We start from the raw sequence: 26,166 nt of genomic DNA, 5'->3' as shown, positions 1-26,166 counted from the left end.
AATGTATAATGCAGTCTTTGAAAATGAGGCAGACTGCATTTAACATCCTGAGCATACCTTTCCATAGTAAGATGTTATTCCTGTTTCTAAAAATGAGTTTGTCATTATTTATTTAATGCACAGAAATTCAGTTCTGGATACTTGTGCATGTACTTGTTTAATATTTGTGTAACTTATTTTTCTCCTCAGGGAGGAGCAGAAAACAATCCTGCCCGTAACTTCTTGCTTCAGTCAGCCGATCACAACATCTGTTAGCAATGCAAGCTGCCTGCCCATCAGCACATCAGTCAGTGTTGGCAGCCTCATTTTGAAAACTGCTCACATTATGTCTGAGGATAAAAATGACTTTTTAAAGCCTGTTGCAAATGGCAGGATGGTTAACAGCTGAAAGGCATTCATCTTTCCAGCTTGTGACCACACCGTGGAAGCATTTACACTAGCTTTTTATATATATAATATATATTATATAATGTATATTTTTTTTAAAGAATAATATTGGGGTCATGCATTTCCTGTGGACTCTTTGATACTTCAAGCCCCTCTCGCATTAGCATTCTGAAGAAAAAAAACTTACTTTACTAGGGTAAGGCGTTCACTTTCCACAGATGAATGGAATTTGGACATTGTTTTACTTAAGCTTAAAGCAGCTTTTTATGAGTTTGTAGCAATCCGGTGCGGTATCTGAGCCATTCTTGTTTAAAATGGCTTCTGTAGAAAACTAACAACTCAGTTATTTAAACTAGCAGGATCCTACGATGATACATCTAGTGAAAGGAAGACTAACTTATTTGTCTCTATTTTGTTTCATGAGAGAAGAACTTGTGTCTTGTTGCAGCTGCTTTTTCCTTAGTTGTGGAACTTTGCATGGAGTATTGTTTCCCGATTGAAGACTGAGAGGTGGGGATTTGGACTTGAGACTTTTTACAGGGTTAACACACCATTAGCTTTGCACTGCTGCGTTATTTGCAGGTCTGTGATGCAGTGCTTTGCTGCAGCGTTTTGTTTCCATTTCTCCCCCCGTGCACATACACACACACACACACATTTCTGCTTTAGTACTGTAGATACACACGTACACAGGCTACTTGTCCAAGTAAAGTTACCAGAAGTAAACCAAGTGCCTACGTCCTCCAGCTAACGTACTAGGTATTGATCTCCCGAGTTATACACAAAACAATTTGCAGTCATACTGAGAGGTTATACACTAATGTAACAGCAGTTTGTTCTTTTTTTTATTAATGGTTCTCAACTTGCAGATTAGAATCCAGATGACTTGGCAAAAAGTATCAGGTGCTCTTTGCTTTCCTTTGAAAACCCTGTATGTAGAGTTTGCACTGACTAACAAGATGGTATTGCTGTTTTTGTACTGTTTTGTTTTTAATTTAAACTAAATATTGGGAATTTAAGGCAGTTATTACCTTTTATTTAGTGTTGTTAATCATAATTTTATATTCAGGTTTAATTTTTGCTTGTTCAGTGGCAACTTATTTTGAAAGACTTTGAAAATACAATAATATAGCATTATCTGATCTTTAGAGCTCTGAGAAGTGTATGAATTTATGCCCTGTTAAGATGTGACTGAGAATCCTGTTAGACATGTCAGCTGAAGATATTTTTTTTTCTTTCATGAATGCACACGAAGTAGAGCCCTGGGCAGATGTTTGTTTGGTTTTTAAGAAGCTTTTAATCAGCTTTTTTTTTTTTTTTTTTTTTTTTTTTTTAAGAAGGCAGGACTCTCCCTCCTGATGATTACCATCTTGTTTGTCCTCTTACTTTTCTTTGTGACAAGTTTTACTTTTTTGTTTGTTTGTTTTATTAACTTCTGTGAAGTTGTTCACTCTGAAAATTGTACTGGAATATTTTAAGCCAAGCTGATCTTTCACCAGGTGTACTGCATGTAAGGGCTTTTCCTGCTAGCAAAATGCTTAAAGAGGATCATGTTACTGGTCGTCTGAGTTGTTATTTTACAAAATCACAGCTATGTGGTCGGGTAAGATTTTGATAACTGTTTTGTGCACGTTTCTGGGGGGTGGGGGTTGGCATTTCCCTGAGGGTTACTGATTAGACTGAGTAAATATTGGTGTTTGATATCTCTCCTAATGAACCTGTCCATGAAATAATTATGTTGTAAATATACCTGAAAATCAAGGGTTAGTTTTGATATTCTGGTGTCAGTATGGAAGATCTTACACATCTATTTAATACTCCAATGTTAAGGAATGTATGTAGAAAAACAGTCAAGTAGTCTTTTAGTTTCCTTTGGCTGTTGCTGAACCTTCCTGTAGCCAGTGCCACCTCATAGCTAGGGTTAGATCGATGCTTTGTTTCACTTGCAACTCAAAGTGAATGGATACAAGAACCAGACCACCTCTGTCACCTTAATTTATTTCCTATTGATGTTAACCTTAACTTAGAATGTTAGACATAAATATGATTGTTGTATATTTTATACCAAGACCATTCTGTAAATATGAATTTATATTACTTTTGAAATGCTTCTGAGATACTATTATTTGCTGTACAATGTAATTCCAAAACAGATATGCAAACAAGTATGTCTCTTTCATGGATATTTAAACAGTGAGATCTTCCATGTTGAAGGTGATGTAATTTTTTTAAAAGATTTTTAAATTTTAAATTGCTATTTTGTTACAAAAATAGAGAAAATATAAAGGTTTGAGAAGTCCTTATTTGCCCTCAGGGAAAGAGCCCTCTGTGCACCAGAACTCCACAGAACATCTTCAGCATGATCTGAGGGTGAATATATACTACATAAATTGATTGTGTATTTACCTTAACTTTTTAATTTTAAAATTGCAGTTTTAAAAACTTGGTTGTGCTCTGCTGGAGGGGGATTGGAATAAGCTGCTTACACACATTTGCCTGTTTGTCCAGTGAAGTTACATAAGCCTAACATATTCCTGCCAACCACATTGGCATATATAAGAACAAATGTATCTATCTACTCTTGCCTGCAGCAGGAGGTCCCATGATATAGTAGTTTCTAGGATGACCATATACTTTATATGGAGAGTTGGTTCTTAACTGAGACTAGTTATTTTCTTGAATTTTTAATGTAGAGAATGACAGGCAAAAGAATTACCTGGGCATTTAAATAGCATGCCAGCTTTTGTCTTACAGTTCTAACACTGACTGTGTGATTTTTGCCATGAAACTATGCCCTCCAGTGCCCTGACAAGTAGAAGCTACAGGTGGGAACCCAGTTCTGGCTTTCTTGGTGGAGTTTCATCCCTTGACCCTATGAACAAGTATGTATTCATTTGTCTAGTTGCAAATCAGGTGCCTCTGGGCTATGGAAGGGCTTACTTTCTGACACTGAGATATAATTACTAATTTTTGTGCATTAATAGCAGTGGTTCCCATTTAGCTTTTGGCCTAAGATACCTTTGCTGTCAGAAAAAAAAAAAAAAAAGGCCCATAGCAGATTGGGGAAAAGAGATTGGCTCTTTTGCTTTGCTTGGACAAGCATTTCGAGTTTGTTTGTTGTGTTTTTTTTCTTTTCTTTTCCCCTCTTAGGGGTACAGCAGGGATTTCACATGCAAGAGATACAGGAATTATTAGTATCTAAGTTAATTGTGTTGCCTCACTACCTGGATTCATTCCTTGTTTTGCCTCATTTTCCACATAGGTCTTAATAGAGACTAATGCTTTTGCTGGGAGAATGCTTGTGTGAGAAGTAATTATCTGTACATTCTTAACATATAATTATAGCAGAGTGATAGCCCTGCTACTGATATTTTGTTCCTGTAAACAGGTGACAAGAAATGAATCTTAGTGTTTATGCAGATTTTGCATTGTAGAATGTATACTAGACCCTTCAAAGGAAAGGTTAGACTCTTTGCAAAGCAAACTGGCATTGGTTCTTGGTAGTCTAGTACAGGGATGCTGAAGTTTGACACTTGATTTAAAAACAAAAAAAAAAAACTGTACACAGCTGATTGTTAAATAAGCTCTTAATTGCTCATTGTAGAAGTCTAATCTGGCAGGTTTTAGTGCTTTGATAACATGATTGTGTTATTGCACAATTTTAATTATCCTCTGCTCAAGAGCTGAATGCTGTTCTTGTATAATAGTGTACTAGGCTGGATGAGGTACAAAGCAATGCACAGTGGTAGGAAACAGCTGAGGAAAGAACACTTAAAATAACTATCTACACTCAGAATAGTTCCAAACATGTTTTTGTTTGCTTTCTTAAAGCACAAGTTGTCAAGTTGTATCTGTTGCTGTACATAGACACTGTATGCCAGCAGCTCCTTGATCATCTTTGTGAACAAGATTCTTCATTATTATTGGGCTTAAAGGAAGACGTTGAATTTGAGAGTGTAACAAAATGAGAAATGATCTACAGTATGTAAAAGTCCATTCTTTATGTTGTAGTTTGATCCCTTCTGTTAGGCAGTTCCCTCTCATTGAGGGACCTCTTCTGCAAGCAGAACACAACAAACGTGCTTTGGAATAACCCAGTTTTCAGGATAATCGAGCAGCGCTTTGGCAGCAGGCAGCACTGTGCGTCTCTTTGCTGGCAAGGGAGCACAGCGAGGGAAGGGAGCTGTCGGTGACGGGGAAAGCCAAAAAGGAATCGCTGACATTCCCAAATCCAAACGTACCCTGCACCTCCAGTCGTGGTCGAGAGGTTGCCGCCAAGGCTGAACTCGAGCAGAGCCTGCTTCTCTCGCTGCCGAAAGCCAGGGTTGCTGCCCAGAGCCCATTGACTTACCCAGAGTAGATCTCCGTGAATCCGAGGCATGGGATGCATGCATTTCGTAGCTGGGCAAACAAGTATATTATACGGTAGTTGTGATACAACACACGTGGCTTTGATTTGTACTGCACATCCCCACTGTACAGCCACTCCGAAGTATTGTGGTTAGCTTGCAGCATCTGCTGTCCGCATTTATACTGTTTACTGCGTATTCTTTTCCCTGGAAGTTTAAGGAAATTTTTTTCTTGTTGCATCGATTACATTTTATAAATTTGCTTAGCTGGAAAGTTTGGGAAAAGAGGCCTGTTTGTCAATTGTACAACCGATTGTGAAGCTCTAGTGTGAATATTTTTACGTCTGTATTAGACATTTTCTTTGCAAATCTATTGTTCGATTGAAATGTAAATGAAATAAAAGATGGTGTACACCCATCATGTATAAAGCAGGCACCATCGCTACGATGGATTTAATGCTCATTTTTATGGCGCATTCTCAGCTTCTATTTAAAACTATAATTTAAAATCTGTAAAATGAAATGGGGTTATATGGGGGAGTAAATTCTATTCCGTTTATTTCGGTTTGAGTTCCCGACTCGTCTGTTCCCTCGTGTTAGAGTAGGGGGGCCCCGCGCGGGGCGGCCGTGCGTGTTTGCTGTAGCACTGAAGTGAAGAGGTTTTAGCTTTGGCCGGTCACAGAGTAGAGCATCATGGTTTTCAGTGTTTGAGAGAATCGATGGAAGAAGTTTGCAGTATTGACATGTATTTGCATGCACAAATAAAAATTATTTGTCCACCTTAACCGCCTCCGTGCGTTCCACCCAGCGGCGCTCCCCGCCCAGCGGGCCGCCCTGCCCCGCTCCGCTCCGCCCCGTCCCGCCGTGCCCCGCGCGGAGCGCTCCGGAAGGCCTTGGGCGGCGGTGAGGCGTCGGGCCGGGCTCGGAGGGGCGGGTCGGACGGGGCTCGGCGGGGCTTGGCGGCACCGCGGGCTCCTCGGTAACCTCGGCACTGCGCGAGGAGCGCTGCCGGCCCCGCGGGGTTCCGCGTCGGAAGAGTCTGAGCTGCCTGCTGTGGGGGGGAGGGGGAGAGGGGGGGGACTGGGGCGGGGCCGTGCGGTGCTGTGCTGCCGTGTTGCGGTGCCGTGCAATGCTGTGTTGCTGAGTTCCCGTGCAGTGCAGTGCTGCGCCGTGCCGGCGGTCCCTCGGCCTGCAGCCGCTATGCGCAGTGTTGTGGCACCGCCTGCGCTGCCTCCGCGCTCGCTCGATGTGTTTTGTGGTTTTGTGTTCTTGAGTTAAACACAGAACGCGGCTCTCCTCGGCACGGCGCTGCTTGCCCGCAGTGCGTTATTTCGGGGCGCGCTGTTGGCACATCGCTGTGCGATGCTCTCACGGTCGGATCTCCCCGCAGGTGTTGCTGGCAGCCCCGCAGGAGCGCTGCTGAGCCCGCTGTCTGCTCCGAGGAACCGCCGGCAGAACGATTCCCGCTCTCGGAAACTGAACGGTACGTCGCTGGGCTGCCTGCCTGCAGGGCTGTGGTGGAGGCGGATGGGGCTCCCGAGTCACGCTTAGAAATTCGTTCTCCGTGGATAAAAACGTGTGGATATCCACTCGTGTGCCTCGCTGCAGAAACAGCCTTTATAACTGCGGCTTTTTGAGTGCTGAGACACAAAGTAGGGCTTTGTTCATCCTGAGTGTTAACTTAAATACGTTTGTCATTAAGAGTTCACTCACGTGTCGGACGTATGGGGGTGGGCCCTGAGCGCTCCTGTGTGGGCAGAAGCTGCTCAGAAGGAATGAAGGCTGCTGTTGTACATGTAAGGTGGTGTCCTGTGCTGCACAGCTAAGAGGTGCATGGTCTGTTCTGTTTATTCTTTAGAACGTAATGACTGCGTTGGATGATAAACTGCTGGGCGAGAAGCTCCAGTATTATTACAGCAGTAGTGAGGGTGAGGATGAAGACAGTGAGAAGGAAGACAAAGAAGGGGAGAGCTCCATTCCCGACAGCGTTGGGGAGGTAGAGCTTAGCAGCGATGGCAGTGCAGTCAACACAGGTATTGCCATAGCACACTAACTGCTTTGTAAGTACTTTCTCTGTTGGAAAGTTTGTGTGGTTTCCTGTTTTGTTGTTGTTGTAACAAAAGACCTATTTTCAGGTATATTTGAGTCATTCCTGCAGTTGTGGGGTTCTTGAAGGCCTAGATATTAATCTGAGTTAACCTTCAACACAGTTCTGAAGGTAGCTCAGCTAGATAGATTTGTCTTTTTGGACAAAAACAGTTATAAACTCAAGGACAAACGGCAAGTCTATTCTTCTCTTTCATTACAGCATTTTGCATGCTGTACAGAAACCTTATGATAAGCCTGCTGATTTACTGCTGGCTTCTATAAACTTACTGGAATTTTAACCAAGAGATGTAATTTTGTTACTGTTTTATAGTTAAATGCCAGCATATTCAATTTCAGGTCCAAAAGGAGTCATTAACGACTGGCGAAGGTTTAAACAACTGGAGACAGAACAGAGACAGGAGCAGCGCAGAGAAATGGAACGCCTCATAAAGAAGTTGTCTATGACATGTAGATCTCACTTAGATGAGGAGACTGATAAGCAAAAGCAGAAAGAGCTTCAGGAAAAAATCAATGGAAAGGTAACATGACACAAAGGAATTGCCATTTAATTGCTGGATTTTTTTGTTTCATTACTTGTGTGGAGCAGATATGAATCCTTATCTGGTCAGTAGATACATTTAACAAAGCAGGCGAGTAGAAACAAAAAACATGAACTGATGATTTCATTTCTTCTGATGAGGTAATGTACTGTACTTGTTTTGCCAAATAAATGTTTGCTTAAAAGCTCATTGAAAAAGCTGGTGAAAGAGAAGAGATCTGAGGTCAGGCACGGTACCCAAATCAGTGCTCAGAGCTTAGTGAAAGCACACAGCTACCATTAACCTGAATTAAAGTGGGAGCGTGGAGCAGCCACTTGAGTTATTAGTTCAGCATGTGGGAACTAGCAAACCCAAGGCTGAAATCAACTGTTCCCACTGGACATGGTTTCTAATGAGATCAAAATAGAGTGTAATACAGCAGGTGCTTGAGCCTTTGTGGGTTGCACTTGCCTGTTATTAAAGATGAGTGACCCATATTAATCCTCTTGATTTAAATTAATTATGTAAGAGACCCATATAGTGATGCAGGTCGTCTTTTTTTCTCTGTCATGTATCTTTCTGTGTATTTTTAGATGACGTTACAAGAATATAACATGATTCACAATGATGAAGATGATGAGGAATTTTTACAGCGCTACAGGAAGCAGCGAATGGAGGAGATGAGACAGCAGCTGTACAGTGGGCAGCAATTTAAGCAGGTCTTTGAGATTAGCAGCGGAGAAGCGTTTTTGGACACGGTTGATAAAGAGCATAAGAGCACTCTGATCATGATTCATATTTACGAAGATGACATCCCTGGTGCTGAATCCCTGAATGGCTGCATGATCTGTCTGGCTGCTGAGTATCCAACAGTTAAGTTTTGCAGAGTAAAGAGTTCGCTCATTGGTGCCAGCGCTCGCTTTACCAGTAATGCTCTGCCAGCTTTGCTGGTCTATAAGGCAGGGGAGCTTATTGGCAATTTTGTGCGGATCACTGACCAGCTTGGAGAAGATTTTTTTGCTGTTGACCTGGAGGCTTTTTTGCAGGAGTGTGGTCTGCTTCCAGAAAAAGACCTAGTGCTCCTGACTTCTATACATAATCCATCTGCGTGTTACAGTGAGGACAGTGATCTGGAAATAGACTGAACCTCTTACACCAGGGGGCCAGTAGGTGTAGCTGTGCTGTGGGATGTTCTTGTGCTAGGGGTTGTTCCCTTACTTTCGTAGTGTGGGTATGTTGTTCTCCTCCATGCACTTGGATTTTTGCTTGTTAAAATTTTGTTCAAAATAATTTAAAGCATTCCTAACGTTTTCTTAAATTAACTCAGTGGGCTACATGTTAAAATGTATTTTACTAAGCATGAAGTTCTAACGCAATTCAGTAATGAAGTTTTTAGGCATCCATGTCTTTTATTAACCTGAAATTGAACTGCTGCCAGTGAGTTAACACAGCAAGGTCCCATCTTCCATTCTGCAGCTTTCAGTCCCATTCTTGGAACTGTCGTTCTAACAGTTGACATCACATTTTGGTTTAGTACTCACTTGCAAATAACAACAACTTGATCCTGAAAACTGCTTTTCAGCTGGAGAGGGCTCTTCTTTCTTTAACCTTGTCTGAGACTTAAATGGGAAAATCTTCCTTCTGGTACAGCTCTCAAAACCTACTTAGGTTTTAAAATACCTACCACTGGAGTTCATGACAGTCACTTCAGCAGAAAATAATCTCTGCCTCTTCAGAGACAGAGAACCAATATACATCCTGCAGAGCATCAAGGAGAGTTTTGTTGGCAAAATGCAGAACTGGGACTTACTAGCCTCAGGATTTTTAATAGCTCTGAAATCCTCAAAACTTAAATAAGTGCTGATGTTTGTCTCTGTCTGTCTGCACATTGCCCGCTTAAGCTGGGTCTTCAGATACATTTTGAATATTAATAATCCCTGGACCTGACAGATGACTGGAAGGCTTTGTGGGAAGTGAGCCCTGGGCCAGTAGACAAGCTCCTGAACGGGAGCTCCCTTGTCTGAAGCTCAGTACGTGGTTTCTGTGCAGTCTTCGGCAGAATCAGAAGCGTTGCCACTGTCCTGTTTTTCCTCCCTCTGTGGGAGCATGGGGTTTTTTTGTACAGTGCATCAGCAGAGTTCCCTGGCAGAGAAGATGCTGTGGAGTTGAGGTGAAAGCATTGTAGCTGTAAAAGTTGCACAGTGACACTGGTGACTCTTTCCCCAAAAACTGTGGATTCCCACTTGTGGACGCAGATTAAAAGCCAAGCAGTGCTGGCTGAGCCCATTTGTCTTTTCAGTAAGTTATTGCTCTTGAATGCTGTGTATTACGCTTCCCTTCTGCAGCAAGTTTATTATCATTTGTTAGTGATTATATTGTTATTAAGTGTGTTTGTTTTGTTTGTGCTCCACTTACTTTATAGGTAGTGATACTGGGAAGTAATTGAAGTCATTTCCAGGGTTTCTACTGCATTTGCAGTTCACCCTGCTTCCAGCAAGTCTAGCACTTTGTAGCTGTGACATAAGCAGCGTTAGAAACCATTAGCAGTGTGTAGTGAATGCAAGCATGGAAACCTCCAGTGATGCAGAGCAGGGCCAAGGCTTTGCTGGCCAGATGATGGTGTAATCTGCCTGCACCTCCTGCAGATGAGCACGCTGAATGTGAGCACTGTGTACTTAGTTGTTACTGAATTACATCTCCTGGACACTTAATTGGATATTATGTTTGCTTTCTCACACGTGACTTATTGTGTTTGTTATTTAATTTTGAGGAAAGTAGACTGTCCTTACGTAAATATGATGTAATGCTATGTTTAATGATTACATTTAATTGCAAGTTTTATGTGAGGCGCTTCAGAGCACCAGGGAGAAGTGCAAAAATTTCCTTGTAAGCATTAGGTTCATAGTAAGAATAGATCTTAGGACAAGGATAAGCATTTATAGTTGTATGTATTCAAACTATTTTTAAAAGTAGTATAAGCAGACGGGTAAATAATTTGTAATTAAAAATAGCTGAAAGAGCATTTGTAGCTGTGTTAAGGAAAGTGGCAGAAAGCCAAAGTTTAAAATGTGGTGAGAGATTCGGGTTACTTGAAATTAAGTCACTGAGTGTGGGTATCCTGCATTTCAGAAAAAAAGGTCACACCAACCATGAGTTGTATTCAGGATGAGATTCAGTCAGTCTGTAGTGCAGACAGGCACATGTTAGCACCACAGTAAAACCTGGTTTGAAGGGGGAAGAGCTGACTCTGAGTTACTTTGAAGTTTTATTTGTACCAAGCAGGAGTTGAGGCCCAAGGCTGTAAAGCTGCAGCAGGATCAGAACCTCTCCTGCTGCTCCATCTGATGGCCTGCAGCAAGGTGACTGAGTCCTGGTTATGAGGTTTTGGTGCTGAGGTATGAGACAGATGGTTTCTGCTGCCTTAGCAAAAGGGGGGAAAAAGATGTGTAAGAGAAGCCTGAATATAATTCATCATTGATCTGAAAGAAAAGAAGGAGCACAAGGGCGAAGAGGGGTAAGGAGAAGATGTGTGTTTGCTGCTGAGAAGCAGGGCTGGAGTGCTGCTGTTGCTTTTGCCTGTTCCTGAAGCTAAATCCTTCCAAACTGACCAGCCAGTAGTTCTGTGCCCCCAAACCCAGCATTCTTACTGCATGCAAAGCAGCATAGCAGAGTAGAACAGATTTTAGGATAGGTTTGTTACCAATTTGTTACTGTCCATTCAATACAAATTAGAACTTCAGCTCACTAACACTGTATCTGTAAATGTTTTAGTTGAAGTGTTAAAGTCTGCTTTATTTATCTTAATTTAAATGAGGTCCTAACCTGCAGATTAAAAACTGGATTGTATATGCATATATATATGCACATTATAGATATATATGCATTAGAGAATGGAAATTAAAATGAAATTGTATCAACACGTCCCTACAATAAAAGTTTTGAAACATTCTGGTTTGGCCGTGAGCGTCAGGATTTGGGTTTGAGGCAGATGCCTCTCCTTGCCTCCAAGCTGTTGTGTTCCATCACCGTCAGAACTCCACTTTTATTGATGCATTCCTACTAAATTGCTTGACTTTGAATAAAGGAAGTCTTTTAATATTGCCAAAGATGTTTCATCTATGTTTTCTGGCACAGCACAAAATGCTGTTCTGAGCAGAAACCTGATGGGATGTTCCAGCATTTTTCAGAGTTGTGAAAGGCTCTGGTGCAGCAGGCAGTGGTACAGATACGAGCTGTATGCTTGGATATTTTGTCTCTTGCATTAGGCCTTATCTTGGCCAAAAGTCCTCTGTAATTTACATTCAGGATGAGATTCAGCTGCCAGACACTGGCTGAAAGTGGGAAAGTTGCTGTGCCCACCCTGTGCCCTGGCAGCAGCTCGCCCTGCAGCTCCCAGAGGTGGTGGGTGCTGGACCTGCAAACTGTCCTTTGGGATCTGCCTGTTCTTTCCTCTCCCCCTTCCTCCCACCAGCACCCTGCTGCTTTTTTTAGTGCATCTGGTGAAACTGCTCTGAGATAAAAGCATTGTGAAAGGTTGGGAGTCTCGAGCAAAGCGGCTGCGGTCGGTTTCCTTCCTTGTGCCTTGGCAGAGTCTGTGCAGGCATTGCTCAAGTCTGAACATTTTTGGCTGCAGTTGTGACAGCATGAAAGAAACTTAAATCCATTAGGTCCACAGAGCAAGAGGGCTTGGAAAAAAAGCTACTGGTGCTGGAAAACAAGGTTGGTATTTATTGCCTTTAATCGTTTGCAGATACTCAGCCTGGTTTGCACGTCTGAAATAGGACAGTAAGTGGTAAACAGTAATGGTGGTGAAAGTTTGGTGAGCGACACTTCTTTCTACTGCTATGTTACATGTGCTGTGTTTGCAGTCTGTCCTTCCTGTGTCCTGTTTTCTATCTGTTGCTTCTCCAGCACAGGACAAATGCACACACATGGCCAAGGTGAATTTGGCTCTCCTGCCTGGTGGTGCAGCTCTGTTTAGTCCTGTGTCTGCTTGTGGAGATGGAGGAAGGCAGCGGCTCCGCTGCTGGGCTGTGCTTTTCCTTATGCCTGTCTGTTCTGGTGCTACAGCCACATCCCATCTCCTTCAGAGTGCTGGGGGTTTATTTGTAGGAACACCAAAAAGAGAACTACTATTAAAAGCACTGCAGGAGCAGATCTCTTCCTCCTAGTGTCCACTTTGGTAATTTTGTGCCCAGTGAATCATTACACTACACATTGCAGGTCACACGAACACAAGCAGATGTTGTCTTTTCTGCTCCTCACACGGCATGCACAGCACAGTGCTCTCCTGTGCACATCAGCCCGCAGGCACACAGTGCCACTGCGCTCCCCAGAGATGCTGAACACGGGGCTGAAGGACCAGCAAAGAGCAGGGGGGGGGCTGGGGGCTGTGCTATTCCTGGGGAAATGTCCCCTCGGTGGCACAGAGCACTGAGACAGCTCTCTATGTGCATGCTTATCGGCTGGTAACAAACAATGCTGGCTGGCTGTGATAGCCACAAACAAAAGCAGGATACTTGTGGCCTAACCGAAACAAGGAGGATGCTTGGAGCTGGAGCCCTGCACACAGCAAGGCCACAGGCATGCTCTGCCAGTGTGACACTGGAAGCACACGGTGCACGGATCACAGTGCGTGGTGATGCCTGGGGACATGGCAGCAGTCCTCGGCTGTGTGCTGCTCTCACTGGATGCCATTTGCTGTCTGACCATGCTTCCACCCAAGCATGGCAACTGCAGCAAGGGCTGGGACCCAGGAAATCCCTGTGCCCCGTGTGAGTGCTGCTGAGCCTTCCCCACCTCCACCTGGGTCCCAGGCACCTGCCTTGGCCTGTCTCTGCACTGCGAAAGCCTGAGAACTTGGAGGAAATGAGAGTGGTTTTTAACATTGTTTATTTTAGAGGTCCATTTTCTAGGATCTGGCTGGGACCAAGGCCAGCAGCCCTGGCTGCCAGTGATCACGTCATGCTGTTGGTGAGGGCTTATGTCTGCATGTGCTGTGGAGCAGGTCAAGCAGGCGGTGTGCCTTTGGAACGTTGTTTACTGAGCTATTAATGCAGGAAAGTGCAATGAGCAGAGGGTGGGGGAGTCTTTATAGGATGATGTGCACAGAGGTAGCTCAGAGCAGCCTGTTGTATGCCAGGACAGCAGTACAAAGGGGGGACACAGGGCTCTGGGAGCTCCCCAGGGCTGGGCAGCTGGCATGGTCACCCTCTGTCCAGTGCCAGGCAGGATGGAAGGCACAGAGGGCTGCTGTGGGGAACCAGGTGAGAGCACGGCCTGCAGCGCATCTGCAGCACATCCTCCCCAATGAGGCCAGGAAGGCTCTGTGTACTGCATGCTCTCTGGAGTATGATGCCCCACAGCAGGAGTGGGCAGTGGGAGCTGAGGGAGAGGAGCAGAGAGGCCAGGAGCATCCTGGGACACTGGGATTTACCAAGTGAGCTCCCAAGCCGGCTTAGTGCGAGGCAGTGGTAGGAAGATTAGGTCTGCTGAGGTCTCCTCAAGCACTCGAGCTCTTCCCAAGGTGAGCACCAGCCTCTCCCTGCTGGTGTGGGGCAGAGCTGGAGCCCACCCAGGGCAGGATGCTCTGCTGGCACAGGATGAGCAGAGCACCGGCCCCAGCGCTGCCTGCAGGGACAACGGGGACACTCAGCACCGGGCAGAGGTCTGTTCCCTCCCTGGGCTGGGTGAGGCCAGGCCGTACCTGTGTAGGCTGTGCTGCTGCTACAGCTCTGTGGATGATGCTCCATCCGCACGGCTGCTGTCGGTCTCACCTGCTGCTACTGCATCCGGCACACGGAACGCCACGTATGGACATTTCTTCACGTTGAGGCACACGAGTTTCTCCAGTGATGCTGTCTTGACGATCTCGAAGCCGGTTGCTCCACCAAAGGTACTGGGCTTCCAGTACTCTGGGGAGCAGATGGGATTCCCAAGAAGTCCCTTCAGTGAAAATGGAGCCCCAATCTCCACCATGCTTTCCCCAAAGATGCCGTTGGGTTGGGGTTTCTCAAGCAGCAACCCTGGATAAAACTCCAGAGCATCGATGTCTCCATACAGCTCCTCCAGCTCTGCTGCCTTCTTCTCCTCTCCTGCACCGAGAGAACCCCAGAGACCTCAGCATGGGCTGGGCCAGCAGCCCCTGAGCCCAGCTGGGGGAGTGGGCCCTACCTGTGAGCTCCTGGAAGGACACGTAGGGCTTCAGGCCAAACCTCTTCCGGTACTCATTGAAGGGCTGCAGCCTCAGCTGCCGCGACTCCTCGATGACTCCAACGGCCACTCCCAATACATTGGCGTTGATGTTTTGCCCCCCACCGATCTGCACGAGGAGAAGATGAGGAGGAACATGCCCACATGAGCAGACCCCAGCCTCATCCTGGCCCTGCTGACACCCGGGCCCTGGGGTGGGGGTCGCCGGGTTTGGAGTCACAGCAGGAGTCCTGAGAGCAGCAGTTCTGTGTGGAAGCCGTGCTGCTTCACACGAGTCAGAAATGTTGATACATCACTTGGAAGAGAACATCCATGTGATGGCAGCAAAGAACAGTATGAGACAAGCTGTTCCATGCGGCACAGCCTGGCCTGGGGCCCCCCGCGCACTGCACGCTCCTGGCTGCAGCACCGTGTTTACTGCAGCGTCCCAGGACCGAGCGCACAGCACTGCCACGGCTGCACTGCTCGTGGGGAGGGCCACAGCATGCACAGCACCGCCAGGAAATTTGGCAAATGCTACACACGGGTTGGACACACACACCAAGCACTGTGGTAGGACAGACGGGACACCACAGCCCCACGGGATGCACCAGCAGCACAGGGTCTTACCCTTCCTGCAGTCTGCCTGGAAAAGGAATCCACCAGGGCTTCTATACCGTAGTCCATGAGCATGGAGGTGTTGTAGAGGAACTGCTCATAGCTGTACTCCTGTCCCTGGATGGTGAAGGAGTCGGGCATCAGCCCGTGCCAGTGGTAGAGCTGGTTGAACTCCACTGCAATGCGATTCCGGTACTGGAACTGCTGCTCGAACAGCAGCTCAGGGTCAAACTTGAGGCTCAGGAAGTACCCGCTGAGGTGCTGGACGTAGTCCTCAATGACAATCTTGATGGTCTCCCCTGGGCAGGAGGTGAGAGAAGAAAGTGTCAGTGGGGGCAGTGCCCCCCAAACCCCTGCCGCAGGGCACTGGGCTGGGCGCGCTACTCACATGCAGTGCAGGACCCCCCTGACTCTGGGCTGGGGAACTTGGTGGGGAATTTCTCTCTGAATTACTTTTCCACCAAAAACGGTCATTTTGCCGAAACAGAAATGGTTTTTGAGAAAGCCAACCCCAGCATGCTGCTTAATAGAACATGTTGGCGTGGGTCCTTAATTGCTTTACTGCAGTCTCACACCAAGTCACTTCCATCCAGAATCCAGAAAAGAATATTAGAATGAAATTATTCAGAGTTTTAGCTAAATCATTCAAAACTAAATCTGTTGGCAGACAAAAGCCAATGAACTCCAGCAGGCTGCGAGAGGAACTCCCCAGCCCCTAACGCTGCAGCACCCACCGATGAGGATGAGCCGCGCTGTCTGGAAGAGCTGCTCGTCGCCCCAGGTGGGATGCTCCTGCTTCAGAATGTCACAGACGCGGTTGTGCTCACGCAGCCAGAGCGTGGCATACATGCAGAGCCCCGGCAGCAGCCCAAACACCTCCTGCCCCATTGCCAGCTGCTTCTCCTTGGGGACGGCAGGCGGGTAGACCATGTGCACTGGCACCTCGGTGACAGAGGGGGGGTACACCTCCCCGTTCACCACCTCGGGGGAACAGGAACAGCAAGTGAGTTGGAGAGGAAGCCACATGGTCCTGGCAGCTGCCAGAGGGATGTGGGCTTCCAGCAATCTTGGGGCATGGGACCGAGACGCATCTCAGTATATCATGCCATGCAGTACCTGGAATTTGAGCTTCCCATCTTGGAAGAGCCGCAGCTGGTGCTGCCGCTGCAGGTTGTCCCCATACACGTGCCCCAGGTCCACCTGTGGGAGCACACGGTGTGAGCGGGGCGGCAGCCTGCCCGTGCCCATCGCCGTGTGTCCACATCACCGAGCCCTGAGCCCTCACCCCGTGCCCCAGTGCCTTGGTGAAACCGCGTCCCATCTTTCCAGAGGTCTTGAAGAACTGGTGGGTGAAATGCTGGGCGAAGAAGGCAAACATCAAGTTGGTGCCCCGGGGGTCAGCTTCAAATTTGTGCCGCAGCAGGAAGCGCTCAGCCAGCAGCTGGGCGTCGGGGAGCTGCTGCTTCCCTGTGGAGGACAGGGGCTGATGCTGGTGCCATGCAGCTCAACCACTGCAGCACAGTGCAGGCAGCGAGTGTGTGGCACCAGGCAGGAGCCAGATACTGCTCTGTAGACCCAGCCCATGCTCATCACTTTCCATGTTCCTGTGCCAACCATGTACCTTTGGTCCCCATGGGTGTGGGGCACTCCTTCGGCACCGGTGGGAGGATGCGCGTGTAATAGCTGACATTGGCGTAGGCCTCCCAGCTGATGTAGCCATACTGGGAGTTGAAGGTGGGAGGGCTGGGGATGAGGTTGGCGCGAACTGGAAGGAGAGAGCTGAGTTGGTGCCACGGGGCAGCACAGACCTCAGGCATCCCAGTCCACATCCTGCTGTGCTGTGCTGTGCCCCCCCATCAGAGGCTGCAGGTCCCTGCATGAGCGGATGGTTCTGCTTCTGCACTAATGGATTCCTGGATGATGAATTAGATGACAAACATGCATAAATGCTGAAATCAACAGCCGAAGCCTTGTGAACACGTCCCTATGCTCCAAGAGCTGGAACCTAAATATTTATGCAAAGTGATAAATGCAAGGACATGAGTAACAAGGGCCAGCTCCATATTTCCACCAGCTGCTCCTCGTGCGGCCGCTCCAGAGCCCTTTATAGGGGGAACATGGCGTGCTGACAGCAGCCATTGCTTGGTGCTCAGCTTGTGTGCAGGGTGCTTCCCACTGCTAACATCACCTGCATGCAGGTGGCGCAGAGCAAAGTGACCCAGCCTGGTGCCACCCATACCCACACTGATGCCCAGAGTCCTGGTGCCACCCCTCATACCTGTGAGCACGAGCCTCATCAGAGTGTCTCTGACGAATGTGCTGTTGATGATGTCCCAGAGCCACCTGAAGTGGGTGAGGACAAAGTGGTAAAAGGCAGGACTGGGCTTCAGCAGGTCACGTAAGCGTGTCCAGAGCTCAGCTGTGGGACACAAACGCAGCACAGCACTTGGCACCAGGTAATGACAGCTCAGTGCCCACCCAGAACAGCGCCGTGGACTTACGTGAGGTGCAGTTGGCCCCAAAGTACCCCGTCCGTGTGCAGTCACACTCGTAGCCTTCCAGGCCGACGCGCACACACACGCCCAGGTGCTGGCAGGGGTAATAGCAGCATGGATTGACTGGGGGGAGAGAGGAGAGGTCACCATCCACCTGCAGTGCCACCGTGTTGGGCGCTTCGCTGCACCCCAGCAGGGCAGTGCTGCCCTGCACACAGCCAAGCCCAGCGTAGCAGGAGGCAGCAGAAAGGCACTGATGGAGCCTTGTGCATGGACTGCTGTGCCCCAGAGCTGCAGAAATCCCTGCAAACACCACCATTAATAATGGCAATTGTCCGGGCCGCAGTTTGCTTTGGCACAGGGCTTTTCTGCTCTGAGTGGAGGAAGGGGCTGACTGCTGGGCTCCTTCCTCCCAGCCCTAGCCTGGTTGCTTCCTCCACAGCTGCCCCTTTGCCTGCACACCCTGGCTGCAGCTACCAGATAAGCACCCGTCCTGCCCTCCTCACGACATCACCCAGCCAGTGCGACTGTGGTCACAGGGGGCACGCTGAGGTCCCAGTCCATCCCAGCAGCTCCTCCTGGGCCGTGCTGGAGGTGTCACTGCAGCCCTGGGGGCTGTGCAGGGAGAAGCCTGAAAGCACCGTGTTGTGGCATCACGTCCCCAATCTGCCAGCACTCAGGCAGCTGCCGCAGCACAGGACAGCTGGAGCACGATGGGGCTGCAGAGAGGGCAGCCCAGGAGCTGGAAGCGGCTGCGGTGGGGCTGTGCTGTGTAAACCGTCCTTGGCACGCAGTGCGCAGCTGCCTCCAGCACGGAGCTGCCACAGGGAGCCTGGTGGACACAGCGCCCAGGGACAGACTTTGCTCAAAGGCGCTGGGAACTGTCATCATCAGTGTCCATCCACAGCTGCTGTGGGGGTTGCACTCCCAGCCCTAAGGGCTCTGCCTGATCTGGTTCAAATTCTGCAGGGTCTGGAACCAGGCTCTCATGCAGACTGGCACAATACATTTTCCATTGGAAATTGAAGCTAAAACCAAACATCTTTGACAAATCAAGCTAAATGTGCAGCCTTGCAGTTTCCCAGACATCTCAGGGCACTTCTCAGCACTGGGACCCTGAACCATCACACTATGGGGCTAGCCCACAGGGTGCAGCTCCCAGCCCTTCCTTCGAGCTCCCTTTCACCTTGCACCTTTCCATGTCTCCAAATGCTGTCAGATCCCTGGGTGGAAGCAGCAGCAGGTCCTTATTTATCTCATACAATTTAACTTCAGACCGCTCCCCTGTCGTTTCACAGCACTGAACTCGCCAGCAGGGCCACGGTGCAGCCCAGCTGAAGCATCCTCAGAGTACCGCTGCCCCGTTAGCTCCGTGTTCCACCCCGCTGCAAACACCGACACCTAACAAGTGCAGCCCCGCTCCGTGCCCAGGGCTCTGCAGGCTGCTGCCTGCTCTGGGTTCACAGCGGTGTCAGTGGGGACCCGCGGGCGGGGCGGAGCAGCACGTCCCAGCCAGGGGCACGGAGCGCGTCCCGGCGTGCAGCAGCCACCTCCACCCCGAGCAGGAATCCAGCGGTGTGGCCGCAGGTGTGGGACACGCTGCTCCCGCCCCCGGCCCCAGACTGCAGCCCCTCCGTGACGGCACAGCAGGCGAATGCCCACGATAGCTGCTGAAAAATGCCTCGTTTTGGGGTCAAAATCCGCTCCGCCAACCGCAGCCAAACTGACGACATGGGGTGAATCATGAGCAGGCTGGGCTCACCGGGTGGGACGTTCTCAGTGTGTACATGGCTCCGAGCTGTGAAGACAGTGAACGGTTTGCACTTGTTTTTCTGATTTGTGAAGGTTTCTTGGGCCCAGGAGCCACTCCCAGCCCACTGCAGCCAGACTGTCATCTGCAACAGCTTCTGGCTGCACAGCAACCTGCGGGGCTGCAGCTGCACCACGCACACGGGGAGCCCGACCGCAGGTAGTAGGAATGGACCCAGATCTGCAGGAGGAATCGCGGGTCTGAGCCCAGCTGAGGCGGTGACACCAGGAACAGCTGTGCCTGTGAACAGGGCTGGGCTTGAGGAGGATGCAACTGGAGAAGCTCTGTTAGTCTGCAGAAACATGTGCTCCTACACAAATACACAGCCCCGAGGCGAAGGCAGCAGACAGGTGCCAAGGGCAATATCCGCAGGGGAAAGCAGAGAGACGCTGTGGGAGCCCAGCCCAGGTCACAGCCAGAGAAAGTCTCGAAGGAGGGAAAACGTTACTGCTCTGAGCCAAGGAGCTGCCTGCAAAGAGGTGAGGAGATGTGCAAGCACCCAGCAGGCAGGGGTTATTCTGTCCTCAGGAGCTTGGAGCCATCCACAGGGTTCGCTGCACCACAGGTCCCAGCACGGGTCCCCCGATCTCTCAGTCAGCTCTCTTTGCTCATCAAAGCTTGGGAGATAATCCCTGTGTGATGCAATCTGTCTAGACCCCGTTCTGCCACCAGCAGCACCAGGGCTGTGCCATCATGGTTTGTCCGTCCCAGCAGCCATGGGCTGGCTGTCCCCAGAGGTCTCCAGGTCCTGCCCTGTGGGACCCAGTGCATGGCTGCCTGCTACTGGCTCCCAGAGCCACACTTTGGTGCATGAAAGCAGCCCTGTGAGCCTGGCTCATGTTCCCTTTTGGACGCACACCCATTGCTACAGGGAAGTCTCCACCTTAGGGTCATTGTTTCTGTGCAGGAACAGCCACTGCACTGCAGGAGAGCTGCGGGTGCTGGGAGGAGGCCATGCCCCATCCCTACAGCCCCTCTGCCCCGTGCAGTCCAAACCCTCTGCACTGGGGTCTGTGTCCCTTCCTGCCATGTAGTGATGGGGTTACCACTACCGCCTGCAGCACACACAGCCACAGCACAGCAAGGGATGCCCAGCACAGCACGCTCCTGTGCTGCTTTTGCCATGAAGGCTTCACCAAGGAACTGCCAAACTGTAAGTTCTGTGTGCTGGATCTTGTAATGTAGAAGCAATGAAAATCATTTCACAGCAGAGGAACACGGTCAGCATCCAACCTCAAACCTGAAGAGAACTGCCCAGGCCAGCACACGGATGGAGCTGGCAGCACTATTTCACATCGTGGTCTATGGCTGCATTCACCCTTCGACGCCTGAGCCCAGCGTGGGGCCAGCGCACGGCATGCAGCGCAGCTCGAGGCCACGGGCATGGGACAAGGCGCGGGTCAAAGGGCAGCAGCTGCGCCCAGAGCCGCGGGCACGGCGCTCGTTCTCCCCAGGAGCTCCAGGCGGCCGCCGGCAGCCGTCGGGGCAGCTCAGAAGGGGCCCTTCCTGCAGCGCCCGCAGCCCACTGCCACGACCTCGCCTCGGGCCGGGCACCAGCAGGGGCAACGGTCGCGATCCTGCCCCGAGACCACCGCGAGAGACAGCGCCAGGGGCCCCGACCTCTCCACGCCCCGTCACGCAGACTCTGGCCCCGCTGCCCCTCCGCGCTCCGGACTCCGCGGGCGCTCCCGGTCCCGCACTCCCTGTATCGGCTCCCCCCGCGCCCCGGCACCGCCTCGGGGTCTCCCCCCGCCGCTCGTCCCCTCGTACCGGTGCCGGTGGCCGCGGCGCTCCCGGCGGCGCAGAGCAGCATCGCGTGGGTGACAAGAAGCCGCAGCGCGGCCGGGGGGACCCGGGCCCGGCACCCACCGCCCATGGCGATAGGCAGCTCCGTCGCGTCCCGCGCTGCCCGGCCCGGTCCCGCCGCCCCCGCCCCCGTGGCGCCTCCTCCCGCCCCCGGCGGCACGGGGCCGCCTCCAGCCCGGCCCCCGGGGGGACCCCACGCTCCTCCAGGGCCGCGCCCCGCTCCTCGCGTCCCCGCGTCCCGTCCCGCCCCGTGCCCCGGGGGCGGCGGTACAGCTCGGGCGGCAGCGCCGTGTCCGAGCCAGGCACCCCGGAGGTTGTCCGCAGCCGCCAACGGCGGAACAAATGGGGTTACCGGGAGCGTCGCCCTGCCTCCCGCCTGGCGCTGCTCCCAGCCCGGTGCCCGCGGGGAAGGATCGGGCCGGCAGGCTGCAGGCGCTGTGCGGGGCAGCGCCCTGCAGAGCGCCCTGGGCCGGCGGCGGGGGACGTCCCCGGGCCTGGTGGCACCGTCCGGGCTGCTCCAGGTGGAGGGCAGCAGCCGCGTTTGGGGCTACTGGGGCTTTGCTGTCACCTCTCAGAGCTGCAGAAGCCCAAAACAAAGAGAGGCCACACACCGTTCCGCACCGCTCCACTCCGTACCAATCACACGGGCGCCGTGCAGCCCTCCTGGAGCACCACGCGCTGCTCCTGCGCTCGGGGTGAGCCCTGCCTGCATCCAGCACGGCTCCTCGCGGGAGGGCCGGGGGGGGTTCCGGGAAGGACCGGTGCGGAGCTGCGTGGCCGCTCCGCCGTCGCTCCACCGCAGCCGGGGGCGGTGGAAGGGGACACGGCCGTCGCCATCACCCACGTGTGCGTCGTGCCGAGCTGCACGGCTCCGTAGGGAGGCAGCAGAGCACCGCCAATGGCAGCGCGGAGCCGGGAGGAGCGCTGGGAGGCTCAGAGCAACTCTCGGCCCTCCCTCACTGGGACTTCTCCCGGGGGCTGCAGCAGAGCTTTTGCCTGTGCCGGGGGTGGCACAGGGACACCGAACCGGCAGGGTCGGCACCGCAGAGCTCCTTCAGTCCCAGCGGCGGTGTGCCGTGCGGGAGCTGCCCTGGAAGCCGACAGCCCCGCTTCCTCCACCCTGTGCTTGGGGTCCTGCAGGTGTGCGTCCCCAGAGCTGAGCACCCACGGGCAGATCCGGCTCTGTGCAACCCTGTATGAGGTCTTTGAGTGGGGATGCGATTCGGGGGTAGATCCATCCCGAGGCAACGCCGGGCTGACAGCAGATGAGCCAGAGCCACCACTGTGCTGCTTCACCCTGGGGGAAAACCGAGAGTGCCACAATGAGTGCCGATGGCCACGAGCACGCCGTGGCATCACTCCTGTCGGGAGATGTGGCAGCTCAGGGTCGCAGCTCTCCCCGGAGCTGAGCAGGGTCTGCGGTACCCACGCTCAGTCCCAGCCCTTCCCTGCAGCACGGCGGATGAGGGCCAAGCACTTCCCCAGGACAGGGAGCTGACAGGCGCTGTTTGGGGGGCTACAAATCAGAGCTGAAAGGCCCCGGCTGGACAGGCTGTCTGGGAACTCGTAACCTGAGCCCCAGGAAAGAAGGACTCAGGAAAACGCTTTCAGCAATCATATTCATCATCTTCAGCCTGGCTCATTAGGCTCACTGAGCCCAGCTCCGCCACTGCCAACGCCTCCCGCGCACAGATAGAGCTCAGACAAATAAATGCTTCCAGCTTCCCGCTGGATGCAGCAGGTCAGGGAGCATCTGATGCCAATTACCTGCAGTGTAGGGTTCTCTCCCCAGCCCTAGCACTCAGCCCTCTCTGTGAGTGTGGGTGCCGGCCCCTGCGTGGCCCCATTGCTCTCTACTTCCCATGGGGCAGTCAAGGGTCTCCCATCCCTTGCAGGAGGAGCAGCCCTATGCCATCTATACCAAAGGGGTCCTCCCTGCCAGAAATGGGACCGGCACAGCCATGTGGCTTCAGTGAGCGTGGCTGTGAAATGGGCACAGCCGTGATCACACAGTGGCTCTTCAGGGGCACCGCATGCTTCCCCTGCTGCAGGAGGGCTGTCCCTAATTGCCCCAAAGGTCGGTGTCCCCGCACTGAGGCCACGTGTCAGGGACCCTGGGCAGGACGCAGTCACTCAGCATCAACGCTGGGGGCCAGGAAATTGCAGCAGACATGAACCTAAATACACCGTGTGTCACCCCCAGGTAATCAGGGCTCGGGCAGATTCTGGCTGACAGCTTAAATGCTTTAATTCTTTGGATGCTGCATTTCAAGGGGGTCCCATGTGCCATGAGCTTCTCCCTTCGAGCTGAAGGTTTGTCTGTAATTGGAGGCATGTTCCGTTCCCCTGAAACTAGCCAGGTTCCCGCTGGAGGAGGGGGCTGCGAGAAGGCAGCAATTTCCCTTATGGAATTATTTACCTGATTAGAGAGTTTATTTTATCAAAATTGCTTCAGAATGGGGCCACTCAGTGTGTCCAGCACGGGGAGCTCCCTGGTGGGGCCGGCGGCCTGGAGACAGGTAATTTGTGTGCTTAATGGGACTAATCCACCAGCAATTACACCAATAGATTTCACGGCTGCAAAGTGCTCTGTTCCCATCAATTAAAAATCTGTTAAGAAGATTAGCGCAAAAAGGTATCAAAAGAAACCCAAGAGCTTCTTTCCTCACCGGCCCCGAACGCGTGTGTGGGAGTGCTGCATTGCTCACAGGAGCACTGAGATTAGTCCTTCGAGGTGAGGGCTCCACAGCCAAAGGAACCACTGACAGTTTTCCCTGACTTTCCTACCAAGAGGTCCTTTATGCTTAATTACAGTTTGTTTAAATTAGCCCTGATTGTTAGTGCGGAGTGTGGGTTTAAATATTTTTCAAAGGCACTGTTATGTGCTGGTGGGGGTAGTGGGACTGCCCAGACAGCAGTGCCCAGGACAGGCGTCCCTCATGGGGCTGCCCGTGGGCTGAGCACCCTCTGGCCATGCTGACCCCATTGGAACAGGGCTGGCCACCCAGTCCTGGGCTGCAGTGGGTGTCCCTGGCATCCACGTGCCCATGTCCCCGCCGGGCCCTGCTCCCACCGGAGCTGTGCTGGGCAGCATCCACTGCATTGCTCATTGCTGACAGCATCGCTGCTGCCCATCGCTCCCATCGCTGCCCACAGCCGGACCCACAGCAACACAAAAGCTCATTCCCAGCAGCTGAAGGTGCCATTTTCACAGCTTGGCTGAGCAAGGAAGTATTTTTTTGATCTCTTAAAATCCCAAATATTATCTGACAGTTTATCTTGTTTCTCGCATCCGTGTCTTTGCAGCAACGCCAGCTCATTTACATGTGTATTGCGCCTGCCTCCACGGGTGCTGAGGTCAATTGAAACTCAAGAAAAGAGGAGAAATTTATGCAAAACTGTTGATTGCATTTGTATGTAATGAAATCATCCAATATTCATCTGACTATAGACTCTAATCTGAAAGGAGAAGTGAAGGACATAAGAGTCACTGGAAAGCAATAATGAGCTTCTGTAGTGATTAAAAAAGCACTTGAGCTTTCTGAAAATCCAGCCAGAAATCGTGTCTAATCAACACGGAATATAGGAGGCAGAGATTACATTGATACATTTTGCAAAGCTCACTGCTGAAAATGTATGCGAGCTGTAAACTCTGACATGCCATCCATGCTCTGTTTTATACAAATCCGGGAGGCATACAATCAGAGCCCAGGCTCATCCCTGGCACAAAGCAATCTCGGTGTCTCTGCTCGATGACTCACAAGGAGTGCAATCACATCTATTTTGAAGAGCAATGTTGTTTTTTAACTGTGTTGAGAGCTTCCAGCTTCCTCCAAGTTTTTCCTGCTGCTCTCTCCAGCTCTGGTTCCCCTCTGCAGCTCGGCCATGCTGGTTGCAGGAGCTCACCCTGCTCCCCTGGCACTGCCGACCCCTGCACTGCCCTGGCACCTGTGGGTGCTGCTGGGCCACATGATGAGGTGAGACCACTGGGAGCCCCACAGAGCCCACTGGGCAGGGACAGGGGGACCCGATGGGTGGCAGTTGGCTCCCAGCTCAAGGGGTCTGGCCATAGCCCTCCTTGTGTCCCACCACCCTGTGAGTCCTCGAGATGCTTCCTGCCACTGCACCCGCTTCATTTGGTGGCCAAAGCAGCGTCACTGAAATCAGTGCTGCGTCACAGCCGTGTTTTCTAGCTGTGGTCTCTTTTCCTCCTGGGTTGTTCAGCACAGCTGGAGCTCCTTCTCCACCCTCCAATAGCATCAGCTGCAGCTTATCAGCTCTGGGTGCAGCCTAGGCTTCAGCTAACTGAGGGCTTCCTGCTGATGCTGCAGCAGGAAGTGTTTGCCTTTTATTTCCACTTTCCTCTGCTGGTATGGTTGGATCAGGGCTGGCAGCCTGCGGGCCCTGCGGAGCAGCAGCAGAGCAGGTTCAGCACCTGGAGCCATTGCTATGAGCCAGCTCACGTGGGCACAGTAAGTGCTGTGTCCCTTCTCCTGGGTGTTGGCTGCCTGCGCTGCGGCTGATGTGTGCCAGGCTGTGTGTGTGTGTGGTTGGTGCCATGGTGGTGGTCCTATGTGTGAAGGTGCCAGGGCTGCAGCTGCTGCTTTTGTCCCTGTCCTGCTGTGCGAGGGCAGGTGTGGCTGCTGTGTGCTACTCCCTTGGTGCTGGGGGGTAAGGACAGCTAGTGGGTGCATAGGAGCTGTGTCCCCTACTTGAGGAATTCTTCTCTGCAATGAGAAGCCTCTGGGGTGCCCTCCAGGTGTGTCCTGCATAGCTACAGGGAAACCCTTTGGCCCTTGGCTGCTGCTGGGATGCAGAGGCTGCAACAACGGCAAAAAAAGCCGAGTTGATAAATGTCAAAAGAAATACAGTAATCAGCTGAA

The 26,166-nt window shown here is 51.3% G+C and overlaps 3 protein-coding genes across 5 annotated transcripts in view; 2 read left to right on the top strand and 1 right to left on the bottom strand.

The window, feature by feature from the left end:
* RC3H2 (ring finger and CCCH-type domains 2) overlaps positions 1-5,521 on the top strand; it is a 28,248-nt gene extending 22,727 nt beyond the window's left edge. For 2 of the 3 annotated variants that reach the window (XM_042830683.1, XM_042830684.1), the window contains one exon: positions 190-5,521. In XM_042830683.1, coding sequence (XP_042686617.1) covers positions 190-388 — 199 coding nt within the window. In that variant the 3' untranslated portion in view covers positions 389-5,521. The remainder of the gene's footprint in view (positions 1-189) is intronic. The other variant, XM_042830685.1, reaches the window with a different exon arrangement.
* A 76-nt stretch (positions 5,522-5,597) lies between these two features.
* Positions 5,598-11,469, top strand: PDCL (phosducin like). Its single transcript, XM_042830810.1, has 5 exons — positions 5,598-5,639; positions 6,127-6,219; positions 6,595-6,769; positions 7,182-7,363; positions 7,957-11,469. The coding sequence occupies exons 3-5, from the start codon at positions 6,601-6,603 to the stop codon at positions 8,506-8,508; spliced, it is 903 nt and encodes a 300-aa protein (XP_042686744.1). The 5' UTR covers positions 5,598-5,639; positions 6,127-6,219; positions 6,595-6,600; the 3' UTR covers positions 8,509-11,469.
* A 1,769-nt stretch (positions 11,470-13,238) lies between these two features.
* On the bottom strand, positions 13,239-21,353 carry PTGS1 (prostaglandin-endoperoxide synthase 1). The gene is made up of 11 exons (XM_042830809.1): positions 21,248-21,353; positions 17,674-17,790; positions 17,451-17,591; positions 16,794-16,937; positions 16,458-16,639; positions 16,289-16,372; positions 15,907-16,153; positions 15,185-15,471; positions 14,537-14,684; positions 14,070-14,457; positions 13,239-13,993 (listed from the first exon to the last, which is right to left on the bottom strand). Exons 1-10 carry the CDS (start codon positions 21,351-21,353, stop codon positions 14,090-14,092), a joined length of 1,824 nt encoding a protein of 607 aa, XP_042686743.1. The 3' UTR covers positions 13,239-13,993; positions 14,070-14,089.
* Positions 21,354-26,166: the final 4,813 nt, after the last annotated feature.

Source organism: Centrocercus urophasianus, unplaced genomic scaffold (assembly GCF_019232065.1).
Source record: "Centrocercus urophasianus isolate 14NV4802_14NV808 unplaced genomic scaffold, USGS_Curo_1.0 seq_34, whole genome shotgun sequence".
In the NCBI taxonomy this organism is placed as follows: domain Eukaryota; kingdom Metazoa; phylum Chordata; class Aves; order Galliformes; family Phasianidae; genus Centrocercus; species Centrocercus urophasianus.
Note: the sequence above shows the minus strand (reverse complement) of the source record. Positions and strands in the feature narration are given on the sequence as shown.

Coding starts and splice junctions, on each gene's coding strand:
- PDCL (XM_042830810.1), top strand. CDS start 6,601: ATGACTGCGTTGGATGATAAACTGCTGGGCGAGAAGCTCCAGTATTAT. Junction 6,770..7,181: donor TGGCAGTGCAGTCAACACAG/GTATTGCCATAG, acceptor ATTCAATTTCAG/GTCCAAAAGGAGTCATTAAC. Junction 7,364..7,956: donor AGGAAAAAATCAATGGAAAG/GTAACATGACAC, acceptor GTGTATTTTTAG/ATGACGTTACAAGAATATAA.
- PTGS1 (XM_042830809.1), bottom strand. CDS start 21,353: ATGGGCGGTGGGTGCCGGGCCCGGGTCCCCCCGGCCGCGCTGCGGCTT. Junction 17,791..21,247: donor CGCCGCGGCCACCGGCACCG/GTACGAGGGGAC, acceptor CTCTCCCCCCAG/TCAATCCATGCTGCTATTAC. Junction 14,458..14,536: donor GTCCTTCCAGGAGCTCACAG/GTAGGGCCCACT, acceptor CTCTCGGTGCAG/GAGAGGAGAAGAAGGCAGCA.